The sequence below is a fragment of the Oryctolagus cuniculus genome, chromosome 15 (genome assembly GCF_051225735.1).
Source record: "Oryctolagus cuniculus isolate XC-2025 breed Fujian yellow rabbit chromosome 15, ASM5122573v1, whole genome shotgun sequence".
Lineage (NCBI taxonomy): Eukaryota > Metazoa > Chordata > Mammalia > Lagomorpha > Leporidae > Oryctolagus > Oryctolagus cuniculus.
This window is the reverse complement of record NC_142881.1, coordinates 61,582,009-61,605,043: the sequence shown is the minus strand read 5'-3', so window position 1 is coordinate 61,605,043 and position 23,035 is coordinate 61,582,009. Positions and strand designations below refer to the sequence as shown.

General features: G+C 55.7%; 1 protein-coding gene and 1 long non-coding RNA gene across 2 annotated transcripts; one reads left to right on the top strand and one right to left on the bottom strand.

The window, feature by feature from the left end:
- NPFFR1 (neuropeptide FF receptor 1) lies at positions 1-22,681 on the top strand. The gene is made up of 4 exons (XM_051823828.3): positions 1-245; positions 14,259-14,573; positions 16,670-16,769; positions 19,630-22,681. Exons 1-4 carry the CDS (start codon positions 224-226, stop codon positions 20,504-20,506), a joined length of 1,314 nt encoding a protein of 437 aa, XP_051679788.3. The 5' UTR covers positions 1-223; the 3' UTR covers positions 20,507-22,681.
- On the bottom strand, positions 7,203-10,716 carry LOC149122015 (uncharacterized). The gene is made up of 2 exons (XR_016221679.1): positions 10,626-10,716; positions 7,203-7,467 (listed from the first exon to the last, which is right to left on the bottom strand). It is a non-coding gene; the product is annotated as an uncharacterized LOC149122015 (long non-coding RNA).
- Positions 22,682-23,035: the final 354 nt, after the last annotated feature.

The window sequence follows — 23,035 nt, the reverse complement described above, 5'->3', positions numbered from 1 at the left end:
AGAGTCCGGCGGGCAGCGGAGCGGCGTGGAGCCCGCAACCCCGGCTCCGAGGGCAGCGAGACCAGCCCGACGCAGGGGCCTGAGAGCGCACGCCTCCTGCTCGCCTCCGCCCGGCCGGGACCGAGCTGCAGGGGGCAGGGGCAGGGGCGCCCCGGGGCGCTGCTCCGCCCCCGCCCACCCCTTGCGGGTCGAGGCTCCCTCGTCGTAGACTGGCCCGCAGCGCATGGGAGCTGGCAGCATGGAGGGTGAGTGGCCCCGGGGCTGCGGGGGACACTGAGTCAGGTGCAGAGAGATAAGGGACAGGGGCAGTCGACAGCACTGTGGCCCTCGGGTGGGTGACGGGGACCCTGAGAGAGGAAGAAAGACCCAGGGGGGATTCTGTGTTCACGGTGTGTGTGTGTGTGTGTGTGTGTGTGTGAGAGAGAGAGAGAGAGAGAGAGACCGAGACCTGGAGGTGACTCTGTTGAGAGAGTGGGACAGAGACACACAGAGGAAGAGACCTGGAGGTTTCTATGTCCATGGTGTCTCTCTCCCTCCCCGTCCCGTGTGTGTGTGTGTGTGTGTGTGTGTGTGTGTGAGAGAGAGAGAGAGAGAGAGAGAGAGAGAGAGAGAGACACCTGGGGGAGAGACCTGAGGGTATCTATGTCCATGGTGTCTCTCTCCCTCCTTGTGTGTGTGTGTGTGTGTGTGAGAGAGAGAGAGACAGAGACAGAGAGAGAGACAGAGAGACAGAGACACACACAGAGAGAGAGAGACAGAGAGAGAGACAGAAAGAGAGACAGAAAGAGACAGAGACACCTGGGGGAGAGACCTGGGGGTATCTATGTCCATGGTATCTCCCTCCTTGTGTGTGTGTGTGAGAGAGAGAGAGAGAGAGACCTGGGGGAGGGTCTCCACTTCTCCCTCTATGTGCACCCCCATACTTGAGCTTCCTTTCTCTGGCGAGGAGAGGGCTGTTCGTTTCGGAGGAGTGCTCCCCGACTGTGGCTGCCTGAAGGAGTGGGGGTGCGGTGGTGGTGTTCCAGAGATCTTCCTACCCAGCAGTTTCTGTCCGTGGGGAGGGGGAACAGCTATGACCTCACCCCCCCCCCCCGGGATAGTGGCCAGGCACACAGCTGTTGTTCCAGACTTGCGCGGCGGGGGTCCAGACCCCTTTCCAGGCAGTGCAGGCAGGGGGAACTCTATGTGGGCTAAGAAACCAGAGGCTGGGGGGCTGGTCCTGTGGCTTGCGGGTGTCACTGAGATGGTGGCCAAACCTCTCGGTGCCATTGCTTACTTGTCTGTTAAACGAAGCCACTTACTCCGGCTGGCTTCCCGGAGCAGCTGAGGGGCTAAAATGAGACATGATGTGTTGTACAAATTCACGCCAGTCAAGGGAGGCTGCCACGAGAGGTGATGAAGCCTCGGAATGCCAATAAGTAATTACAGACACTTCTGTCAAGCAAAAAGGAGTTCTATAGAAAATCCGGGGAGTCTGCACTTGTAGCTGCCACTGCGCCGGGGCTTGAAAAGCAGACACACAAAAGATGCGAGCAGGACCGCGAAGCCCCCGATGAATCTGGGAGGCTGGCAGGATCTGGAGGAAGAGGGCCCAGGGCTCTGCAGCGCCGGTGAACAGAGGCAGGGAAAATTGGCCCAGACAGCCACCGGCTTTCAGAGTCTAAAGAAAGATAACAAGAAAGCATCTACTCAGCGCTGGGGCACAGAGTGGGCAGGGCGGGCACTGGCAATTTTGTTTCAAATGGTGGCATAAAGAGCACAAGGAGGGAACTGGAGAGGCAGGATAGGTGAGTGATGGGAGGAAGCACTGAGCCACCTACAAAGACCTCCCCCTGAAAGCCCAGACGCAGAACATCCTCTGGGCGGGATGCATTTACAGATGTAATCAGTAGGAAATTACACGGAACGAAGGAAGTGCCAGAGAACTGAAGACAGGCAAAAGCCCGACTTTCAAAAAGAAATGAAAGAATAATAAAAAAAAAAAAAGCTCTAAACTGCTAAGATTAATGTTGACCTCTGAAAATTCCAGGAGAAATTATGGAATGAATGGCAAGCCTTTGGGAGGCAGAGCAATCACACATTGAGGCTTCTTGCAGAGGCAGCCGCCCCGTGCACCGTGGCAGAGCAGCCTCATACCGCACACAGTCAGGGGCCATCTCGGTGTCTGGATCAAATCAATTAGATAAGTGAAACATGAAACACACCTGTGAACAGCGTGCCACGCACACACTGAAAGCTGGGCTTCCGGGTTTCATTGACATGGAAATATGCTTGCTGCCTCAGTGAGTAATAAAAACAAAGCAGACTTTAGAACACATGGGTGGAATAGCCCTCTGTGTTCAGAACTACATAGGTTTATTATTCACACACACATGTATACAAACATAGGGACACCAACACCTCCTTTCAGATTTTCCTGCCTTTTTTTTTATTTGAAAGGCAGAATTAGAGAGTGAGACACACACACACACACACACACACACACAGAGCTTTCATTCATTGGTTCACTCCCCCATATGGCCACCATGACAGGGGTTGGGCCAGGCTGAAACCAGGAGCCAGGAGCTTCTTCTGGGTCTCCCATGTGGGGGTAGGGGCCCAAGGACTTGGGCCTCCTCTGCTGCTTTCCCAGGTGAATTATCAGGGAGCTGGACTGGAAGTGAAGCAGCCAGGACTCGAACCCATGCCCGTATGGGATGCCAGTGTCACAGGCAGTGGCTTAGCCCACTATGCCACAGAGCCAGCTCCCCGATTTTCCTGCTTCTGAAAGCAGCTCCAAGATCAGCACTTGGGTGTGGACAGTTTATTTGGAAGAAGAGCCAGGAGCCAGAAAGTGAGGGAAAGAGGGGAGTGGGATGGGGAAGGGAGGAAAGGCAAGACAGGGGGCGCTAGTGCACACCCCGTGGGCCGCTGGACATTCCCTGCTGCTGGGGGAGCGAAGTCACAGTGCGCCCAGGATCGCCCTGCGCCCCTCCCAGCTGGCGGAGGCTTGCTCCCCTCCTGCCATCTGGATCACTCGTGCCGGCAGCTTCAGAGCAGGCCAGGCAGAGAGGTCCCTTGGGTGCAGTCCTGGTGGGCACTGGAAACCCAAGGCACTGTGGCCCCCACCTCCACCCCGTCCCACCGACGCCTCCAGGCTGCAGACTGTGGCTTGCTGGGAGCCCACAGGTGGCTTAGCTCTGTACCCCGCTCAGGCGGGGACACTTGAGCGTTGCTGACTCTCTTTTCTATAGCACTCGTAACTGCTTTTATAATAAGCACATCCTTTTGTTTTCCTTTGTAAAAGCAAAATGAAAAAACATTTTCAAAAAGAAAGAAAATAATGGCATCCTCATTAGGAGGCGACATGGGTGTTCCCGAAGAACAAATCGGGCTCAGGCAACCAAATGCCCTCCTTCAGACTGTGTTTCTGAGAGGCAGGAAAATGAGTCACAACAGTTCAGCAGGATGCCCACCAATCGCTCATGCAAACCTTGTGAACCGACAGATCGCGGAGCGAGCAGGCTGGAGGCCGGACAACAGGGGTTTCATTAGCGGCTGGATGGCGGCGCAGGGGTCTCTAAGAAGGAAAACGAGTGGCCTGCTTATCAGCTCTGTGGGTAGGAGCCACAGCGCTGCAAGGCAGCGGCCTCGTGATGTTAGTTTGTTTTATTCAACAGCCTGGAGAGCTGGACTGAGATGGAGAGGATGAGGCGTGAACAGAAGTGAGGTGTCAGGGCCTGGATTTGTGTCCCACCAACCAGTGGCACCCAGTTTAAATGGAGGAGATACTGTGTTTTCTAACTTCTTTTTATTTATTTATTTGACAGATAGAGTTAGACAGTGAGAAAGAGAGAGAGAGAGAGAGAAAGGTCTTCCTTCCATTGGTTCACCCCCCAGTTGGCAACTACGGCCGGAGCTATGCCGATCCAAAGCCAGGAACCAGGTGCTTTCTTCTGGTCTCCCATGCGGGTGTAGGGCCCAAGCACCTGGACCATCCTCCACTGCCTTCCCGGGCCACAGCAGAGAGCTGGACTGGAAGAGGAGCAACCGGGACTAGAACCTGGCACCCATATGGGATGCTGGTGCCGCAGGCGGAGGATTAACCAAGTGAGCCACGGCGCCAGCCCCTAACATTTTAATATTTATGTGAAAGGCAGAGTGACAGAGGAAGAGAGAGATCTTCCATCCTCAAGTACCCGCAACAGCTGGGGCTGGGCCAGGCTGAAGCCAGGAGCTACAGACTTGGCTGGCAGGAACCCAAGCGCTTGGACCATCTTTTGCTGCCTTCCCATGTGCATTAGCAGGGAGCTGGATCAGAAGCAGAGCAACCAGGATTTGAACCAGAGCTCCTGTATGGGATGTGGGGTCCCAAGCCTGCCCCCTGCTGTATCCTTGAGGAAAGATACAAGTCCAAGTGGGCTGACCATGACATAGACCCGGAGCCCCTCTTGCTGCAGCTTCTGGGATACTAGGGTGGGTAGAAGGCAGGGAGGGGATGTTTCTGGGACAGGAGCCCACTGTTCTGAGCAGCTCCAGGGAGCAGAGCCAGGACCGGCAGGGGCAAGTTCTGGTCAGACAAGCCAGCCCAAGGTCAGGAGAGCTGGCTGGACCTGTCCCTCTCCTGTTTCACATCGTCCAGCCTGAGCAAAGTCTGATGACTGACTGGGGAGTAGACAGGGAGTTCTCCTAGGGGTTGGAGGCCCAGAAGCCTTCTTCTAACACCACCGCAATCTGCTGAGCCCCTGCTAGGGAGAAGGAGAGAGGGATAGGGATAGGGAGAAGGAGAGAGGGAGAGGGAGAGGGAGAGGGAGAGGGAGAAGGAGAGAGAGAGAGGGAGAGAGAGGGAGAGGGAGAGAGACAGAGAACGTGAGAGAGAGAGAGCGAGAGAGAGAGAGAGAGAGAGAGAGGTGAACCAAGTGGTTTCCCTCTGGTGTGGGACACAGGTGATCCAGGTGAGTGTTTTCCATGCCTCTTGGAAATGCTGCTGCCAGATTCACTGTGTCCTGCCCTTTGCCACAAAGCGCTCTACCCCCTGGAGCTTCCCTTCCAGGCTGGGAAGCGGGCTGGAAGATGGCCTCCCTCCCATTTAACAGATGAAGAAATGGAGGCTCAGGGGGTGCAGCTCGCCCTGGCTGGGTCTATAGGAGGTCTGCACAGCCGGCGCTGTGGCTCAATAGGCTAATCCTATGCCTTGCGGCGCCGGCACACTGGGTTCTAGTCCCGGTCGGGGCGCCGGATTCTGTCCCAGTTGCCCCTCTTCCAGGCCAGCTCTCTGCTGTGGCCAGGGAGTGCAGTGGAGGATGGCTCAAGTCCTTGGGCCCTGTACCTGCATGGGAGACCAGGAGAAGCACCTGGCTCCTGCCATCAGATCAGCGCGGTGCGCTGGCCGCAGCGCGCCGGCTGTGGCGGCCATTGGAGGGTGAACCAACGGCAAAAGGAAGACCTTTCTCTCTCTCTCTCTCTCTCTCTCTCTCTCTCTCTCTCTCTCACTGCCCACTCTGCCTGTCAAAAATAAAAAAAAAAAAGGAGGTCTTCAGACACTGTGGGGTTGCAGCCGCCTCCAGGGAGGCAGAATGCAGCTCTGTCCTGAAGATTTGCGCTCCTCCTGCCTGTCTTGCTGGGAATGGGGGACAGGTGTGGCTTCGGCTGAGACCAGGTGGGCGCAGGTCTGCTCTCACCGGGGCCGTGGGCTGCCTTGTGATGGGCTGCTCTGCTGCCCGCAGTGGGCTCAGGGGACGCTTGCAGTATGCACTGTGCTCCAGTCACTGCTGTGGCCCATGCTGTTGGGAAGACTCGGGCTTTTACAGCAGGGACAGGACTGTGTAAACAGCTGCGTAACCCTGGTTTTACAAATGAGGAGACCAAAGCACAGTGGATGGAACTAACCACACCATTAATTTCTACCAGGGCTACGCAAATACAACTGTAAGAGAATTAGATTAAGTCTCCTGCTCAAAAGCCTGTGGCTGCTCTCTCATCAATATCTGAAATGGCATCATTAGAGCTTAGCGTTTTCTGATTTCAGTTCTGACTCCTTTTGAAATGCAAACACCCCAAAAGAGACACAGCACTTTTAAGCTATTATGAGTCATTTCATCATCTGAGTAAACAAGGTGATCAGAATCTTCCCTAAACGAAGGTCCTGCCAAGGATGGGGAGAGAGAACTTATTAACTTGGGGCAGGGATGCTGAGGCTCCAGTGGTGACACCTGCTTGAGAGGTACTGGGTGGCGGAAGGAGGGATCCCCTAGGGGATGGGGATAGGAGTCCGCTTCCATTACTAGTCCCCGACCGGGACTAGAATCTGGTGTGCTGGCGCTGCAAGGCGGAGGATTAGCCTATTGAGCCACGGCGCCGGCCCAGGGCACCGGATTCTGTCCCGGTTGCCCCTCTTCCAGGCCAGCTCTCTGCTGTGGCCAGGGAGTGCAGTGGAGGATGGCCCAAGTCCTTGGGCCCTGTACCCGCATGGGAGACCAGGAGAAGCACCTGGCTCCTGGCTTCGGATCAGCGCAATGCGCCGGCCGCAGCACACCGGCCGTGGCGGCCATTGGAGGGTGAACCAATGGCAAAAGGAAGACCTTTCTCTCTGTCTCTCTCTCTCTCTAACTGTCCACTCTGCCTGTCCAAAAATAAAATAAAATAAAGAACACATGCTAGGAGTGCATCTGTGAAGTGAGTTGAAATGCGTCTGTCTCAGTTTGAGCCTCACTACATGTGACTCTGAGTGGGGACTGAAGCTGACACACAGAGCTGGGGTGGGTGGCAACTGTATTGTGAAAAGCCAGGTGGTTTTGATGTGAGTTGGGGCTGAGTATTTTATCGCATGTATCAATTTCCTTCTGATCAGGAAGTCCAGATGCAAGATAGAAGACAGAAAATAAAACTCACTCCAGGAAACACCATCCCCTGAGGATACACTGTAAATGTTTTAAAATTCAGCTAGAGTTCATGAAAACATATACACTCTCTGTACCGATGGATTTCTAATGCATGTGTGTACTCTTTTGTAACCATTACCATCCATGGCCAGTATCTCCCCACCCAACCAGCTGACCTGGGAGGCAACCCTCGTCAGGGCACTGGACGAGGGGCCTGTCCTGGGAAGGCTGAGCTGGTCTGTGTCCCCACCCCCACCCCCTCTCAGGCTGTGCAGTCCACTCAGGCCCTCCCCGGGCACTTTCATCTCTGCCAGTCTAATGGACAAAAAGGTTATCTCTGCGTTCTTTAATTTTTTTATTACTTTTAAGGATTTTATTTATTTAATTGAGAGAGTTACAGACAGAGAGAGGGAGAGAGACAAAGATCTTCCATTTGCTGGTTCATTCCCCAAATGTCTGCAGTGGCCGGAGCTGGGCTGATCTGAAGCCAGGAGCCAGGAGCTTCTTCTGGGTCTCCCACGAGGGTGCAGGGGTCCGAGCACTTGGGCCATCTTCTACTGCATTCCCAGGCCAAAGCAGAGGAACAGCCTGGACACAACTGGTGCCCCTATGGGATGCCAGTGCCACAGGGGGAGGCTTAACACAATGCCAGCTCTGTGTTCTTTTAAAATAGCATTTTTTTTTAAAGATTTATTTATTTATTTATTTGAAAGTCAGAGTTACACAGAGAATTAGAAGTAGAGACAGGGAGAAAGGGTCTTCCATCTGCTGGTTCACTCCCCAGATGGCCACAACTGTTGGAGCTGAGCTGATCTGAAGCCAGGAACCAGGAGCTTCTTCCAGGTCTCCCACGCGGTTGCAGGGGCCCAAGAACTTGGGCAATTTTTCCCCTGCTTTCTTAGGCCATAGCAGAGATCTGGATCAGAAATGGAGCAGTCAGGACTTGAACCAATGCCCATATGCGATGCCGGCACTGCAGGCAGCCGCTCCACCACAGCGCTGGCCCCTAGGATGGCATATCTTAAATTAAAAATGAACTTGGTGTCTCGTGCGGTTATCAGCTGTTTGTCCTGCTTTGTACAGTGTGCTCCTTGCAGCCCTGGCTTGGTGTCCTTCAGTGGGGCCAGCACTTTGAGATCCAGGGCCTGGGGTCACGCAGCTGAGCTGCGAAGGAATGTTTGGGTGAGCCGGCTCTCCAGTGCGGCAGTGTTCCCATGTGTTCCCAGGACAAACCAGTAGGTGGCGATGGCGATGAAGTTATAGGCAGAAGAGCTGTGAGTGGAGGAAAGGACAGACCCCAGACTGGATTCTGGGCCAGCCTCATCCCTTGGGGGCACTGTTCTCTCTTTGGGTTTGTAGACAGGCTTAAACCGGGAGCGCTACAAAAATGCTGCGTTGAGGCCGGCTGTCATTTGATACTCTCAGTGCTGGGGCTGCTGCTGCACAAGCTCCGTGCTGTTCTCACGGATCCACAGCCCGCCTGTCTCCACTGGGCCAAAGCCAAGAGGTGACGTGACCCACCCCAGGTCACAGACAGGAAAGGGCTGGGTTTCTGCTTTAAAGATAAGAGCACTGGCCCCCACGGAGGTGCAGAGGCAGGAAGGACGCTAGGCCTCCTAGTGCGTCCACTGCCAGGGGCCCTGGCCCAAGTCTTCTGTGGTCCGTCAGAGTCATCTGGCAGGTGCTTTAGCATTTAAAGCAGGGCAGGGACTGGCGCTGTTGTGTGGCGGGTTAAAGCCCCAGCCTGCAGTGCTGGCATCCCATATGGGCGCTAGTTGTGTCCAGGCTGTTCCTCTGCTGTGGCCTGGGCAAGCAGTAGAAGATGGTCCAAGTCCTTGGGCCCCTGCACCTGCATGGGAGACCTGGAAGAAGCTCCTGGCTCCTGGCTTCAGATCAGCTCAGCTCTGGCCATTGCAGCCATTTGGGGAGTGAGCCAGAGGATAAAAGACCTCTCTCTCTCTGTCTCTACCTCTCTCTGTAACACAGTCTTTCAAATAAATAAAATAAATCTTAAACAAATAAAAAACAGGGATGGGCATTTGGTGCAGTAGTTAAGATGCTACTTGGGATGCCTACATCCCATGTCAGAGTGCCTGGTTTCAGTTCCGGCTCCTCTGCTTCCGATTCAGCTTCCTGCCAGTGTGCACCCTGGGAGACAGGGGACCACTCCCTGTCCACCCTGTGGGAGACTTGGATGGTGTTCCTGGCTTCTGGCTTCACCCTGAGCCAGTGTTGTGAGCATTTGGGGAGTGAAGCAGCAGATGGAAGATCTCTCCATTTCAAGTAAAATGGAAAAATTTTTTTTTCTTTTTTTAAAGATTTGTCTTATTTATTTGAAAGGCAGAGTTACAGAGAGAGAGGGAAAGACAGAGAGAGAGAGAGATTCCCCCATCTGCTACTTTACTCTCCAGATGGCTGCAATGGCTAAAGCTGGGCCAGACTACAACTAGGAGCCAGGAGCTCCATCTGGGTCTCCCACATGGGTGCAGGGGCCCAAGAACTTGGGTCGTTTTCTGCTGCTTTCCCAGGTGCATTAGCAGAGAGCTGGGTCAGAGTGGAGCCGCTGGGACTGGAACCGGCACCTATATGGGATGCCGGTATCATAGGCAGAAGCTTTACCCGCTGTGCCAGAGCACTGGCTCCACAACCTTTTTTTTTTTTTTTTTTTTTTTTTTTTTTTTTTTTTTTTTTTTTTTTTAACTTTAAGTAGATGTAATAGCTGTGTCTGGGCTGCAAGGTTTCTGGTTACCTAGGTCAGTGATGAGACCCAGGAATTTCTGTTTCCCACAGGTGCAGGCAAAGTGGATGCTGCAGCCGGGGCCCTCACTTTGAAAACCGTTGTTCTTTGCAGCCCCAGCTCTCAGTGGCCCCGGCTCTGGTCTCTGTGGATCATCAGAGTGCCCCCTGCTACAGGCATCACTGCGCCCTGACACCTCTGCGGAGCTCCGTCAGTACGGGAAGGGCTTAACTGGGTGCAGTGGATGAGAATTTCCCAGCCTGTACCCCATAAGGCAGATCCCAGGAAGGACACGTCCAGGGCAGTAATGAGGGCTCTGGCTGCCGATGTGGAGCCCAGGTGGGGCGCCTGCACCCCACCCCGCCCCTAAGCCGGAGGAATGACCAGGAGTGGAAAGAGGTTTTTCCTCCTTGAGGAAGGGTTGATGAGCTGGGCTGGAAGTTGGGCTAAGCCTACATCTGCATTTCCAGGCTTGCCTGGGGTGCCAGAGGCGGGCAGCGTCCCTCCCAGACCCTCCCCAGGGGCAAGGCTTTGGAATCCAAATGTGCAGGCCAGGGGGAGGGCAGGCGGGGAAGCAGACACACCGAAGTCCAGCATGCACAGGTCTGGCGTTTTCCTGTGCTCATCCACACCCACGGAGAGCCGCCGTGTGATTCAGAGTTGATTCTGACACTCAGCAGGGTGAGCCGTAAGCTTTGTTTCCCAGCAGGCTGTGGGATAAGCAGCACCTTTCACGGGGCTCTTTCTTGGGGGTGGGGGGCTTGCAGAAGGCCTGGCGGCACAGCCCTACCTACTTCAGACAAGACCCTGTCAGCTGGAGTGGGGACCCAGCTTCCCGTCCTGTCTGCTTCCTTCCAGTGGTAATTCATTTCATGACCACGGGTTGTCAATTAAACCAATTACTATGGGCAGGCGGTGCCAGGATGCCAGGGACACAGCTGACAGGACATGGAAGAGGCCTACTGTCCAGGAGTGGGCTTTCAGGCATGGGGGGGGGGAGACAATGAACCTGAAAACAGAGAACATACCGACAGATTGAAGAACGCAAACAAGATACCATGACGGATCACAGGGTGCGTCTGCTTCGGAGTAGTCAGGTTCCGGGTCTCTAGGAAGACAGGATCTGAGTTGAGGGCTAAAGTATGGCCGGCGCCGTGGCTCACTAGGCTAATCCTCCACCTTGCGGTGCCGGCACACCGGGTTCTAGTCCCGGTTGGGGCGCCAGATTCTGTCCCAGTTGCTCCTCTTCCAGTCCAGCTCTCTGCTGTGGCCTGGGAGTGCAGTGGAGGATGGCCCAAGTGCTTGGGCCCTGCACTTCATGGGAGACCAGGAGAAGCACCTGGCTCCTGGCTTCGGATCAGCGCAATGCGCCGGCCACAGCGGCCATTGGAGGGTGAACCAACGGCAAAAGGAGGACCTTTCTCTCTGTCTCTCTCTCTCTCACTGTCCACTCTGCCTGTCAATAAATAAATAAATAAATAAAGGAGAGGAAGAGCAAAGGCCCTGGAGCTGGAAAATGCAAGACTGTGAAGGAGCCAAGAGGATGTCAAAGTGGCCGGAGCATGGCAGGCAAAGGCAAGAGCGCCCTGGGCTGGGCTGGGCTGGGCTGGGCGGGGGCGGGGAGGGGGGGTCAGCAGAAACCAGTGAGGCACTTCAGGGACCACAGTAAGAGTGTCAGCTGTTTATGAAGTGCACGGCACGGTGTAGGCAGGGATCATTAGTGACTGCTGAAAATACGAGATGGAGAGCTTGACAGTGCATCAAATCCACACATCAAAGAGCCTGCCAGACATAATCTGCTCCGACTGATCTAACTGCCAGTCACAGGAAACCCAGGGGACACGCGCAGCATGTCTGAAATGGACATCAGGAGGGAGCAATCTGCAGGATTCTTGCTGCAGGCAACTCTGCAGAGAAGTGGTCCATCGATGTGACAAACAAATTGCAGAGGGGAGAAGAGGCTGGAGGTGGGGGAGGGGGAACAGCGTGGGGATGGCGGTGGTTTTACAATAATGGGCCTTCGTGAACCGCACTCTCGTGGCCACACCTCTTTGGCACCGCACTGCTGCTCTCTCCTGTCAAGAGACGGAAACACTCTCTCCACTGGTTTGAATTTCGGCTACCCTTGGAGACTTGCTTTGACCAACAGAAGACCGCAGAAGCCATGTGCTAATCCCACAGCCTAGGTCCTAGGAAGCCCATGAGACCACCCTACTCTGAAGAAGCACAGTCCAGCCCCCACGCAGGGAACTGAGACACTCAGCCAACAGCCAGCACTAACCACCAGCCATGCGCAGAGGTCACCTTGAACCCTCCAGCCCCAGTAGAGCCATTAGACAGCTGCAGGTGTGTGAGTGATACCGAGAGAGGAGCAGGACGACCACCCAGACTGCCAAGTTGTAGTGCCACGTTGCTAAGTTTTGGGGTGTTTTGTAATATAATAATGGGTAATAGGTACCTTGTTGGTTCTTCAATCAAAACAAATCTACTATTTAAAAATTATGAAACAATGAGAGCATTTTGCATGCTAGACATTTGATAATATGATGATGCAACTTTTAAATTTTGTTAGGTTACATAATAACCTGATCCTAATTTGTTATTTTTGGAGTTTAAGAGTTCCTATGTTTTGGAGACACAGATGAAAGTATTTATGGATGGAAGGAAGTAACATCTGGTATTTGCTGCAAAATAACCCGGAAAGAGGTGGGAGCAGGCGTGAGAGCTGATTGACCTTGACCTGGTCCTTGCTGAAGCAGATGATCCATACATGGGACTTCTTCGTGCCATTCTCCCTTGTAATGGCTCGTTGAACCTCCTGCTCTTATTCAGGTCCACTATAATCGTCTCTCTCACACACATTTGGCATCTTCTCTACCAAAGAAATTTGAGGACAGTTGGAAACCACTGAGAGGGCCAAGCAGCTCCTGTCACCGTGCACTGGAAATTTCCAGCCTCTCCCCCTCCAGCAGCGGCGTTCCTGCCCCACTGCACCCACTGCTCCCTGTGGCCCGCACGGCGCCCGCTCATTGGCCTGCTCCTCCCAGGGGCCTCCAGCAGGCCTGGCGGCCCCGGCTGAGCTCTGATTGTGACAGAGAAGGACTCCCCAGAGATGCTCCATCCCCACAACAGGCTGCAGTCCGTCCCAGGGGAAGGCAGGGGGAGAGTGTGAGGCAGCATTGTGAGTCACCGCAGAGCTGTGATTGGATGCTGGGCTGTGCCTTGGAAGCACGGCGGGGGGAATCCACACGAAGCCTGGTCCCACGTCAGGGACCCTCAGCTGGAACTTCATCCAAGCAATCTGATAGGGGATGCAGATGTCCCGAGTGGTAGCTTGGACTCCACTGTGCTAAACTGCCCCCCTGCCAATTTTATTATAGAGGCATAGAGACAGAGACAGGGTGTTCCCACTGCCTGCCATCTGCTGACCATGCTCACCTGTGATGAGGTTGTCCACGGAAGTGGTTCCCACTCCGTGGGACCCTGAGCAGGTCCTGGAGCCGTTCTGATCCAGTTCAGATGGGGCTAAGTCTTAACCAGCTTACATCATGGGGTGACTCAGAGGGCTCAACACAATGACAGATAGGAAGGGCTTTGTTAAATGCCAAGCAGGTGGAGCCGCTGATCTCAGGGTAGGAGGGGCCCTGGCTGTGAACGTCCTTCTGGTGGGTTGAATGTGCAAGGGTAAGGGAAGCAGAGGTTAGCTCTGGGCACAGAGTAAGTCGAGAGGAAGGGATCCTGGGTGGGGAGGGGGTTAGTGGAGAATAACCAGCATTGGCTAATGATGGGCTGGGAGTGTGGCCCAGCAGCTGCACTGCCTATCAGGGCCCCTCTGTCTGATATCGGAGTATCTGGGTTCACGTCTCCAGCTTCTATTAATATGTACCCAGGAAGACAGCAGCGATGGCTCCAGTACTTGGGTCCTTGCTGTGCATGTGGGAGGCTTGGACTGAATTCCTAGCTTCTGGCGTCAACCTGGCCCAGCCCCAGATGTGGGCATTTGAACAGTGTCTCAGCAGATGAGAGTCCTCTCTATCTCTGGCTCAAAAAACAAATACATATTTTTTAAAGTTTTACAAGTTTTATGTGTTTGAAAGGTAGAGTTATAGAGAGGGAGGGAGAGAGAGAGAGAGAGAAAGAGAGAGAGAGAAAGAGAGAGAGAGAATCTTCCATACTGGTTCACTCCCCAAAACGACTGCAACAGTGCCAAAGCCAAAATCCCAAAGCTCCATCTTGGGTCTCCCTAGTGCGTAGCTGGGGCCCAAGCACTTGGATCATCTCCTGCTGATTTTCCAGGCACAGTAGCAGGGAGCTGGATCGGAAGTGGAGCAGTCAGGACTCAAACTGGCACTCTGATATTGGATGCTGGCATTGCGGGTGGTGCCTTAACCTGCCATGCCACAATACTGGCCCCCATAAATAAATTTATAAAAGTCAACCCGCATGAGAAATGAGTCATGGGCAAGATGGGGTGTGAGGTGGGGGTCTGAGTAGTCGGGGCTGACAGTCTTGGATCGGTGGATCTGGCTGCAATGAGCCGGGCACATGACTGGGCACTGGGATGTGCTCGGGGTTTGCACACAGAAGGATCTCGGGAGTGGGGAGAAGTCAGATGTCTCTGCTCTGCCTGGGGTCCTGACCTTGTGCTGCTTTGGCCCTAGGGAAGCCCTCCCAGCCTCCCAACGGCAGCTGGGTCGCAAATCCAAATGGGAGTACCACAGAGACCGGCCTGCCTGCGAACCTCACCTTCTCCTCTTACTACCAGCACTCCTCGCCAGTGGCGGCCATGTTCATCGTGGCCTACGTGCTCATCTTCCTCCTGTGCATGGTGGGCAATGCGCTGGTCTGCTTCACCGTGCTCAGGAACCGGCACATGCGCACCGTCACCAACATGTTCATCCTCAACCTGGCCGTCAGCGACCTGCTGGTGGGCATCTTCTGCATGCCCACCACCCTCGTAGACAACCTCATCACAGGTGAGCGTGGGCAGTGGAACCCCCTGCCTGCCCCTGTCTCTGTGCCGCTACAGTAAAATCTGGGGACCAGGTTAGCACAGTGGACTCCACACTACCACTCGGGATATCCGCATCCCCTATCAGATTGTCTGGTTGGAGTTCCAGCTCTTCCATTTCAATCAGCTTTCTGCTAATGCACTCTGGGAGGCAGCAGATGGCGGCTAAGGTACTTGGGTCCCTGACACCCACATGGGAGACTTGGATGGAGTTCCAGGCTCCTGGCTTTGGCCTGGCCCAGCTCAGCTGTTGCAGATATCTGGGGAGTAAACCAGCAGATGGAAGATCTCCTTCTTTCCGTCCGCTTTTCAAATAAGAAGAAAATAAATAAATAAAAATAAATAAATAGAAATTTGACAAGAATGGGTCTTGGCCCCAGTGGTGTCAGGTGGTGCCCTTGTGAGCTCATTTCTGCTGCACTTGTCTCCTGCTGGGCTTCCCACCCTTCTGCCCGCTCTCTGTGTCTTTCCCTGCACCGGCTGCACACGTGTTAATTCATAGAGGTCCATCAGTGTGTTTTAATGTCTGGGAGAGCTGGTGCCCCCTTATACTTTCTCTGTGTCAGGCTCTTCCTGGTGATTCTTGGGCCTACGTTGTTACTTTAAATGGATGTTTTGTGTTAAGGACCTCATTTTACTTCTTTCTTTCGCTGAGACTTCTATCCGTGTTACTCTGGGGACATCTCATCTGCATATCTAATAGCTGCCTGGTGCTGCATGGTGTGTGTGTGTCCACTGCGTTTTACTCGCTAATCTTCCAGAGAAGCACTCCAGGGGGCCTCTACCCCGTGGCAGAGCCAGCTTATGCCAGTCCACAAGAGCCAATTGTGTGCATTTCTCTCCCACTATCTGTGTACCGTGATAATCATGTTGGGAGTTGGAGCTGTGTCACATAAGGAGATTTACAGCAGAGAAACTGGCAAGTGCTGCCATGCAGGCCTGTTTGGTTTTGTGAGCCTCCCATTCCCCATCACTACAAATACCATTGCAGTGAGCACCCTAGTGGGCTGAGCCGCAGGGGAAATGTCCCTGGGAGGAAGGCTTGCACACACCGCACACAGATTTCCAAAATGGAACCAGGCAGCTGTCTGTAGCAGTGTGTAGGCATTCCATGGCTCCCCCACCCCCACCCAAGCACCCAGACCTGACTTTCTGCACTCACATGTAGTGACTTAGGGGGACAGAGACTATCAGTGAATCCCTCCCACCCTCAGTTTTCACATCTGTGAAAGGGGGATGATAATGACAGGGTTGAGGCGAGGACTGAATGGGACAGCGCCCGGTACCTGGTGAGTGTGCAGGCAGAAGTCAGTGTGGGAGAAGGCTGGTGGCAAAAGCAGGAGCCTGGTCTCAGCAGAAGACGCCCGACCCAGGCACGGCTGACGAGAGGCAGGGGGCCCTGCCTAGCGGGGTGGAGACACCAGGCAGTCACCCAAACGTAGCCTCAGGAGCCCACACCTGCGGGCAGGTGGGGCCCACATCTCCCGACAGAGCACAAGCGCGGGGATCAGAGCGCTGACACCAGGCTGGAGCAGCTTATACCTGCTAGTCCTGCAGTCACCGTCGATTTGTCCTGCTGGCTCTCACTTGGGCTGCCACGCAAATCCCCTGGGGAGGTTTAAGCCTAGTGATGTCTGGGTCCACCCCCAGCGATCCTGATGGTGGCTGGCATGGTGTGGGCCCGGGCGCTGGTGCACGTCCAGGCTCTGCAGGAGATCCCAGGAAGCAGCAGCCAGGGTGGAGGACCGCGGGCCCGTAACCTGCAGCAGGGCTATGGGAGCAGGAAGCAGGGTGGGCTGCATGGTCTATAGCTCATGGAGAGAACACGTTGGTCAATATAAAGGAAATCTCTTGCACAGTCCGGGTTGGTGTGGGCTGGGCAGCTCCCCCTTCCTAGAAGTATGCAAGCAAAGGCCCCATGGCTGCCTAGTGGGACTTGGAGGGAAGATGGGAACTCCCCAGGGGACCTGGACTGCATGGCCTGCTGTCTCTGGCTCTTTGTGGGTGGGTGTGGCTCACTCCTGGCGGGGGTGGGGGGCTGGGGGGGCTCTGTCATTGCAGGGTGGCCCTTCGACAATGCCACGTGCAAGATGAGCGGCTTGGTGCAGGGCATGTCCGTGTCAGCTTCCGTGTTCACGCTGGTGGCCATCGCTGTGGAGAGGTGAGCATCTTCCCGGCTGGAGAGTCCCTGGGCGGACCGAGCCCGGCACGATGCTGGGCTGGCCGGAAGGCTGGGGCTGCTGCATGGTCAGGGGGAAGGGTGGGGGGCCAGCTGCCTCTAGAGCCGAGGGCCAGCTGAGGATGTCACTACCTCTTTCTCGAGGGCCTGGAGGCAACTCCTGAGAAGGGTTACGGGGATTCCTGGGCCCTGCGAGGGGCTTGCGGGCAGTCTAGTTCCTGAGCGGCAGGAATCCTGCCACCCACACACACTGAGCCTCGGGAGCCAGCTTGCAGCCTGGGCCTCGGTGTGGCTGGGGAGGAAGGATCTCGCCCTGCTCCTTCGCACTACCCGGAGCTGGTCCCGGGGAGTCCAGGCCTTCATCACCGGCCATCTCCACCTCATCTCCAACCTCAGAGTCTGGGGGATTCTCTGTTCAGGGTGGGTCTATTCGTGTGGCCTGAGGGATGGAATGGGGCCCGGGAACCAGGAGGCTTTGGACAAGCCCTGGGCCCAGAGTCTTCAGTCTTGAACTGGGCCATACATCCCCCTCCCCCCGCCACACCTGCAGGAGTTGTGGGTGCTGTCTCCGGGTGCCTCCCCCAGGGGACAGGAGGCAGGAAAGTAAATCGGGGGTGGGTTTTGCTCCCATCACTGCCCGCTGTGTGATGTTGGTGAGTCACGTACCTACACCGTGGCTGTGCCCTCTGGGTGCCTGGGAGGCTTCCAAGAGCTTCCGCTTGGGCAGCTGAAGCCCATTTCCCAGCACAGAGCCCAGATGTCGGCTGTCAGTATTTTTTTGTTTCTTTCAAACAACCTTACCCTCCTCCCTGCCCTCTCCCCAGCCCCACTCCTCTCTCCACCTCTGCCCCCACAACCCGTTCTTGTGTAACTCACCGAAGTGGAAGGCCTGAGTGATGGGACTGGGTCCTCACTCCACCAGGCTGGCAACAGCTGGGTGCCTGGGGGCGTCCTTCCCCTCCGGCAGCCTTTGTCTGGCTGTGGCTGCTGGATGACTCCAGAGTGTGCGACCTCTCCCAGGGCGTCACATCTTCAAGTCCCGTCTCTCCAGGAGGCCTTCCTGGACCACCCCAGGATTCTCCTGCACTAGGAGACATACCATGCTTCAAGAATTCTTTGTTCCTTAGAGATTTCTCCCGTGTGTGATGTTGTGATGAAGCCAGCAGGTCAAAGCCAGACAGGTGGAGATGGCAAGGCCTGAGTCAGGCCATGGGAGAAATAACAGGTGCCGTCCAGCTGGGCAAGGCTGGGTGGGACACTGTTTACCCACACGTAAGAGGTGTTTAGCTGGAGCTGGCTCTGGATCTGTGTTCTGCCCCTGAAGAGCCATGTGCCCCTGTATCCTTCCATCAAACAGGTGAGCCGGCCAGAACAGTCCTCAGGGTTCAATTTCCTGGGAACCGTGCAGGGCATGCAATGGAGGCCCCTCTTTCTTCCCACCAGGAAGCACTCACAGTGCCTCACGAGGTGCAGTGAGCACCCCCTCTCCCCGGGTCACATCGGCCTCACTTAACAGATGAGCAGCCATTTGCCTTTCTGGTGGTCCGCTCATGCATTTATCTCAGCCCGCTGGCGGACTACGGCGATGCGAAGGCACTGCGCCCGCTTTCAGAGAGCCTTTCCTGGAGCCACACTGCAGGCGCGTGCAGCCTGCTCCTCCATCTGTAGCAGCAGTTCCTGACCCCAGCTCTGCACTTGCTTCTCCCCAGGAGCTCCTAGAAAACTCAGTGCTGAAACCTCCTCCCAGACTTGTTCGATTGGAATCTTTGGACAGGAGAGACAGACAGAGGCATTTATATATATATATATATATATATATATATATTTTTTTTTTTTTGACAGGCAGAGTGGACAGTGAGAGAGAGAGAGAGAAAGGTCTTCCTTTTGCCGTTGGTTCACCCTTCAATGGCCGCCGTGGCAGGCGCACCGCGCTGATCCGATGGCAGGAGCCAGGTGCTTTTCCTGGTATCCCATGGGGTGCAGGGCCCAAGCACTTGGGCCATCCTCCACTGCCTTCCCAGGCCACAGCAGAGAGCTGGCCTGGAAGAGGAGCAACCGGGACTAGAACCCGGTGTGCCTGCGCCGCAAGGCGGAGGATTAGCCTAGTAAGCCGCGGTGCCGGCTTACATTTTTTAAAAAAAGGCTTTAGGAGATCCCATTGCATGGCGAGGGTTGACAGCTCCTGGGTTCCGTGGCAGTGGTCCTTGCCACTCGCCAGCTGTGTGACCTTGACCATAACACCTCTGGGGCCCAGTTTCTGCCTCTGCAGATTGAGACTGTAATAATAATTGCCATGGAGATGTCCTGATGAGGACTTAAAAGGTGCAGACTTGTCCCACTAGGGCGAGGGGGACTGGCCAGGATGACACAGGGAGGCTGGCCAAGACGACATGGGGGCAGCTTGTCCCCAAGGCTCCACGCCTGACCTCCCAGGGTTTCCTAGCAGGATCTGTGAACAGCTGACATTTGTATTCATTGAGGCCCCTGGGCACGCAGGCAGCCTGCTCTGCTAATGGGGCATCCCGCAAAGCGCACAGGCAGGATTTATCCTTCCCACGCAGGCTGTGGGTTCCTGCTCCCTTGATCCTGTAAGTCCTGTTGTCACCCTGCTTCCCTGAGTGGTGTGATGAGCAGATTTCCAGCCTGGGTGAGAAACTAACGCGCTTGCACACTTCCCGGATCTAACTTTGGGAGCTGGTCCTGGACTCAGCCTTTGGTACGCTGGTGGATGTTCAGAGCCCGCATCCCGCAGCCCCCAGCAAAGCGAGCTCCGCTCCTCTCCAGGCCCCAGGACCTGCCCAGACCTTGGCCTCTCTCCTTTTCACCCCCTTGCTGGCCACAGGTTCCGCTGCATCGTGCATCCTTTTCGCGAGAAGCTGACCCTGCGGAAGGCGCTGGTCACCATCGCGGTCATCTGGGCGCTGGCGCTGCTCATCATGTGCCCGTCGGCCGTGACCCTGACCGTGACGCGCGAGGAGCACCACTTCATGGTAGACGCCCGCAACCGCTCCTACCCGCTCTACTCGTGCTGGGAGGCCTGGCCCGAGAAGGGCATGCGCAAAGTCTACACTGCCGTGCTCTTCTCCCACATCTACCTGGCGCCGCTGGCGCTCATCGTGGTCATGTACGCGCGCATCGCCCGCAAGCTGTGCCAGGCGGCCGGCCCGGCGCGCCCGGGCGGAGAGGCGGTGGCCGAGGGCGGGCGCGCAGCGCGGCGCAGGGCGCGCGTGGTGCACATGCTGGTCATGGTGGCGCTCTTCTTCACGCTGTCCTGGCTGCCGCTCTGGGCGCTGCTGCTGCTTATCGACTACGGGCAGCTCAGCGAGCCGCAGCTGCACCTGGTCTCCGTCTACGCCTTCCCCTTCGCCCACTGGCTGGCCTTCTTCAACAGCAGCGCCAATCCCATCATCTACGGCTACTTCAACGAGAACTTCCGCCGCGGCTTCCAGGCCGCCTTCCGCGCCCGCCTCTGCCCGCCGCAGTGGGGCGGCCCTAAGGAGGCCTACTCGGAAAGGCCCGGTGGGCTCCTGCGCAAGCGGGTCTTCATGGAGGTGCAGCCCAGCGACTCCGGGCTGCCCTCTGAGTCCGGAGCCAGCAGCGGGGCCGTGAGGCCTGGCCGCCTGCCACTGCGCCATGGGCGGGTGGCCCACCAGGACCTGCCCGGGGAGGGGCCCGGCTGCTCCCACCTGCCCCTCACCATACCCGCCTGGGACACCTGAGGTGGCCAAGGAGGGCGGCCCCGCCTGGAAGGGTGATCACTGCTAGCAGCCAGGTGGGGCATTAGGAGAGAGGATACCACGGGGCATGGGCAGCTGCTGGTGCTGCCTTTGCTGATGTCTCACCCTCAGAGGGAGGCGAGTCAGGGGCAGGGGAAGGAACCCGTGCTCCCTGAACCGCCCTCCCCCTGGGAGCCTCCACAGCCTCTCAGCATTGTGGCTTCTCAGCTGCAAATCTCCTACAGGCCTGTCTGCCTGCCACACCTATGCTTGCATGATTTCTGCCATCTCCAAAAGGGCCCACCAAGGTGGAGCCCAGTGGGATGGATAAATGCTAATGAGCCGCTCTAGACAGCCAAGCCAGCCTGTCCTGCGATCCATGGGTCCTTGTCCTGTGGTCCCTTATGTTCTGTCAGTGAAGCCACCGTCCTTGACCCTGAGCCTGGGAGGACATGGTACACCCCTCTTGCTAGCTCCGATGTATCTTGTTTGTTTCAAGAAGTGTGCAGGGCCATTGTCTTTCAGGATACCACAACTGAGCAACCTCAGAACGAGCCCTCGGGGAGCTGCTTCAGGCACAGGGACTCTGGGTCTGAGCCTAGTGGAGGGAGAAGGGGATTCTCTCCCACAGCTGCCGCCCCAGCCCAGGCAGGGCCACATTGCAGGTGTCCTATACCCGGTATCACTTCCCACCCCCGTGGATGCCCCAAGACTGCGAGGGAGAAGTTGGCCAGCTGCAGCTGTGGCTGGGCTGGCTCCTTGGGAACTCTAACCCACCCCACCCCGCAGCCTGGGTGACTCACACACCTTACAAAGCGGTGAGACCCCTTGCTGCTTCTCCCAGCTGTCTGGAAATGAGGCTCCTCTCCAGGAGACGGGACTGCCCTGGACCATCCTCACACAGCCCCAAACATCTGCAGGGCTCTGGGGCTCTGCTTGCTTCCTTAATCCACACATAATGACATAACCCTGTTTACTCTAAGTCCTGGGTGTCTTAGCAGAAGCAGATTCCTAAGCAGTTACACATGTGCAAACGTGGCCCTCGATGCCGTCTGATCTGCTTCACACAGATGATGATGGAGATGCTGTGATTGATTGCCTTTTCACAAAGCCACAGGGTCACGGGGGACAGGTTTTGGGTGAGAATTCCTCTTGTGATTGCTCCGCCCACAGCACACCCAGCCTTTCTAGGATGGGGGGAGGGGCAAGGCAAGGAGGAGAACTGGAAGGTTTTCTGCCCAAGGGTGAACCAGAACACTCACCGAACGTGAGTCTCGGAGCCTGAGTTCTTGGGCTGGGAAATTGGAGTCTGTTGTGTGTACTCTTGTAGTTCCTGGCTTGCGCTGTTCTGTGTGTGATGGCTGTTCCCGTGTGCCGAGTGCCCTGCCCAGCTCTGCCGTGGCCCTGTGTCATGCTGGGAGTCTGGATGAGTCTCAGATGGTGCTCTGTGGTGTCCTGTGCCACACAGGCGGCGACAGCTCCCAGCTGTTTGAAGAATTCTGATTCCTCACCCTAAGAACAGGCCAGCGAAAGGACTCTCTCTCACCCCACAGGTCTGGCCTGTGGCCGGATGGGATCTGCTGGAGACATGGTCTGTTTTCTCCTGTCTGGCTGTGTGTCTCTCTTGTAGCCTGGCCTCCCCCCTCACAAAATCATAGCTCCTGAGGGAGAGGGAGGGATGCCAAGGCACTCAACCCCACCAACCTTCCCATTGGGGCTCCCTTTTTCCCCTTAAGATACCATGTGTGATAGGTGTGACTGCCAAAAAAATCCTACCTAGATCACCATTCACTGTGGTGTTATTTTGTGTGTTTAAATATTTATTTATTTATTTATTTGAAAGTCAGAGAGAGAGGGAGAGAGAGACAGAGATCTTCCATCCACTGGTTCACTCCCCAGATGGCCACAATGACCAGGGTTAGGTCAGGCCAAAGCCAGGAGCCAGGAGCTTCCTCCAGGTCTCCCATGTGGGTGGCAGAGGCAAAAGCACTTGGGCCATCTTCCACTGCTTTTCCCAGGCCATTCGCAGGGAGCTGGATTGGAAGTGGAGCTGCCGGGACACGAACCAGTACCCATTTAGGATGCTGGCATTGCAGGCAGCAGCTCTACCTGCTGTCTCTTCCTCTCCCTGTGTAACTCTGACTTTCGAATAAATAAATAGATCGTTAAAAAAAAAAAAGTCACAGGCTCTCCCTGCTGGTTTAGAAACTTGATCTGAATGATAACAGGCATGATTGATGCTTTCATGAAATCACATGGCCTTGATTGTTTCTTTGTGTATGTAGCAAGATTATACAATGTAAACTGTACTACTCCAGCTATTTTTAAGCACAGCACAGTGTAGTGGCACTAAGGACTTTCACGTTGCTGTGAAAGCGTCACCACCGTCCATCTCCACAACCTTACCCTCTCAAACTGCAGCTCTGAGCCTGTTGAATAAGAGCTCCCGTGATCCCCTTCCTCCCTGCCCCTGGCAACCCGCATTCTGCCTTCTGTCCCTGAGTGTGACAGCTGCAGGCACCTCGCACGAGT

Bases quoted from the DNA above. Each gene is read 5' to 3' on its own strand.
- NPFFR1 (XM_051823828.3), top strand. From the start codon at position 224: ATGGGAGCTGGCAGCATGGAGG. The intron at 14,574-16,669 runs GTGAGCGTGGGC...CTGTCATTGCAG, and splicing joins CGTAGACAACCTCATCACAG to GGTGGCCCTTCGACAATGCC. The intron at 16,770-19,629 runs GTGAGCATCTTC...TGCTGGCCACAG, and splicing joins GTGGCCATCGCTGTGGAGAG to GTTCCGCTGCATCGTGCATC.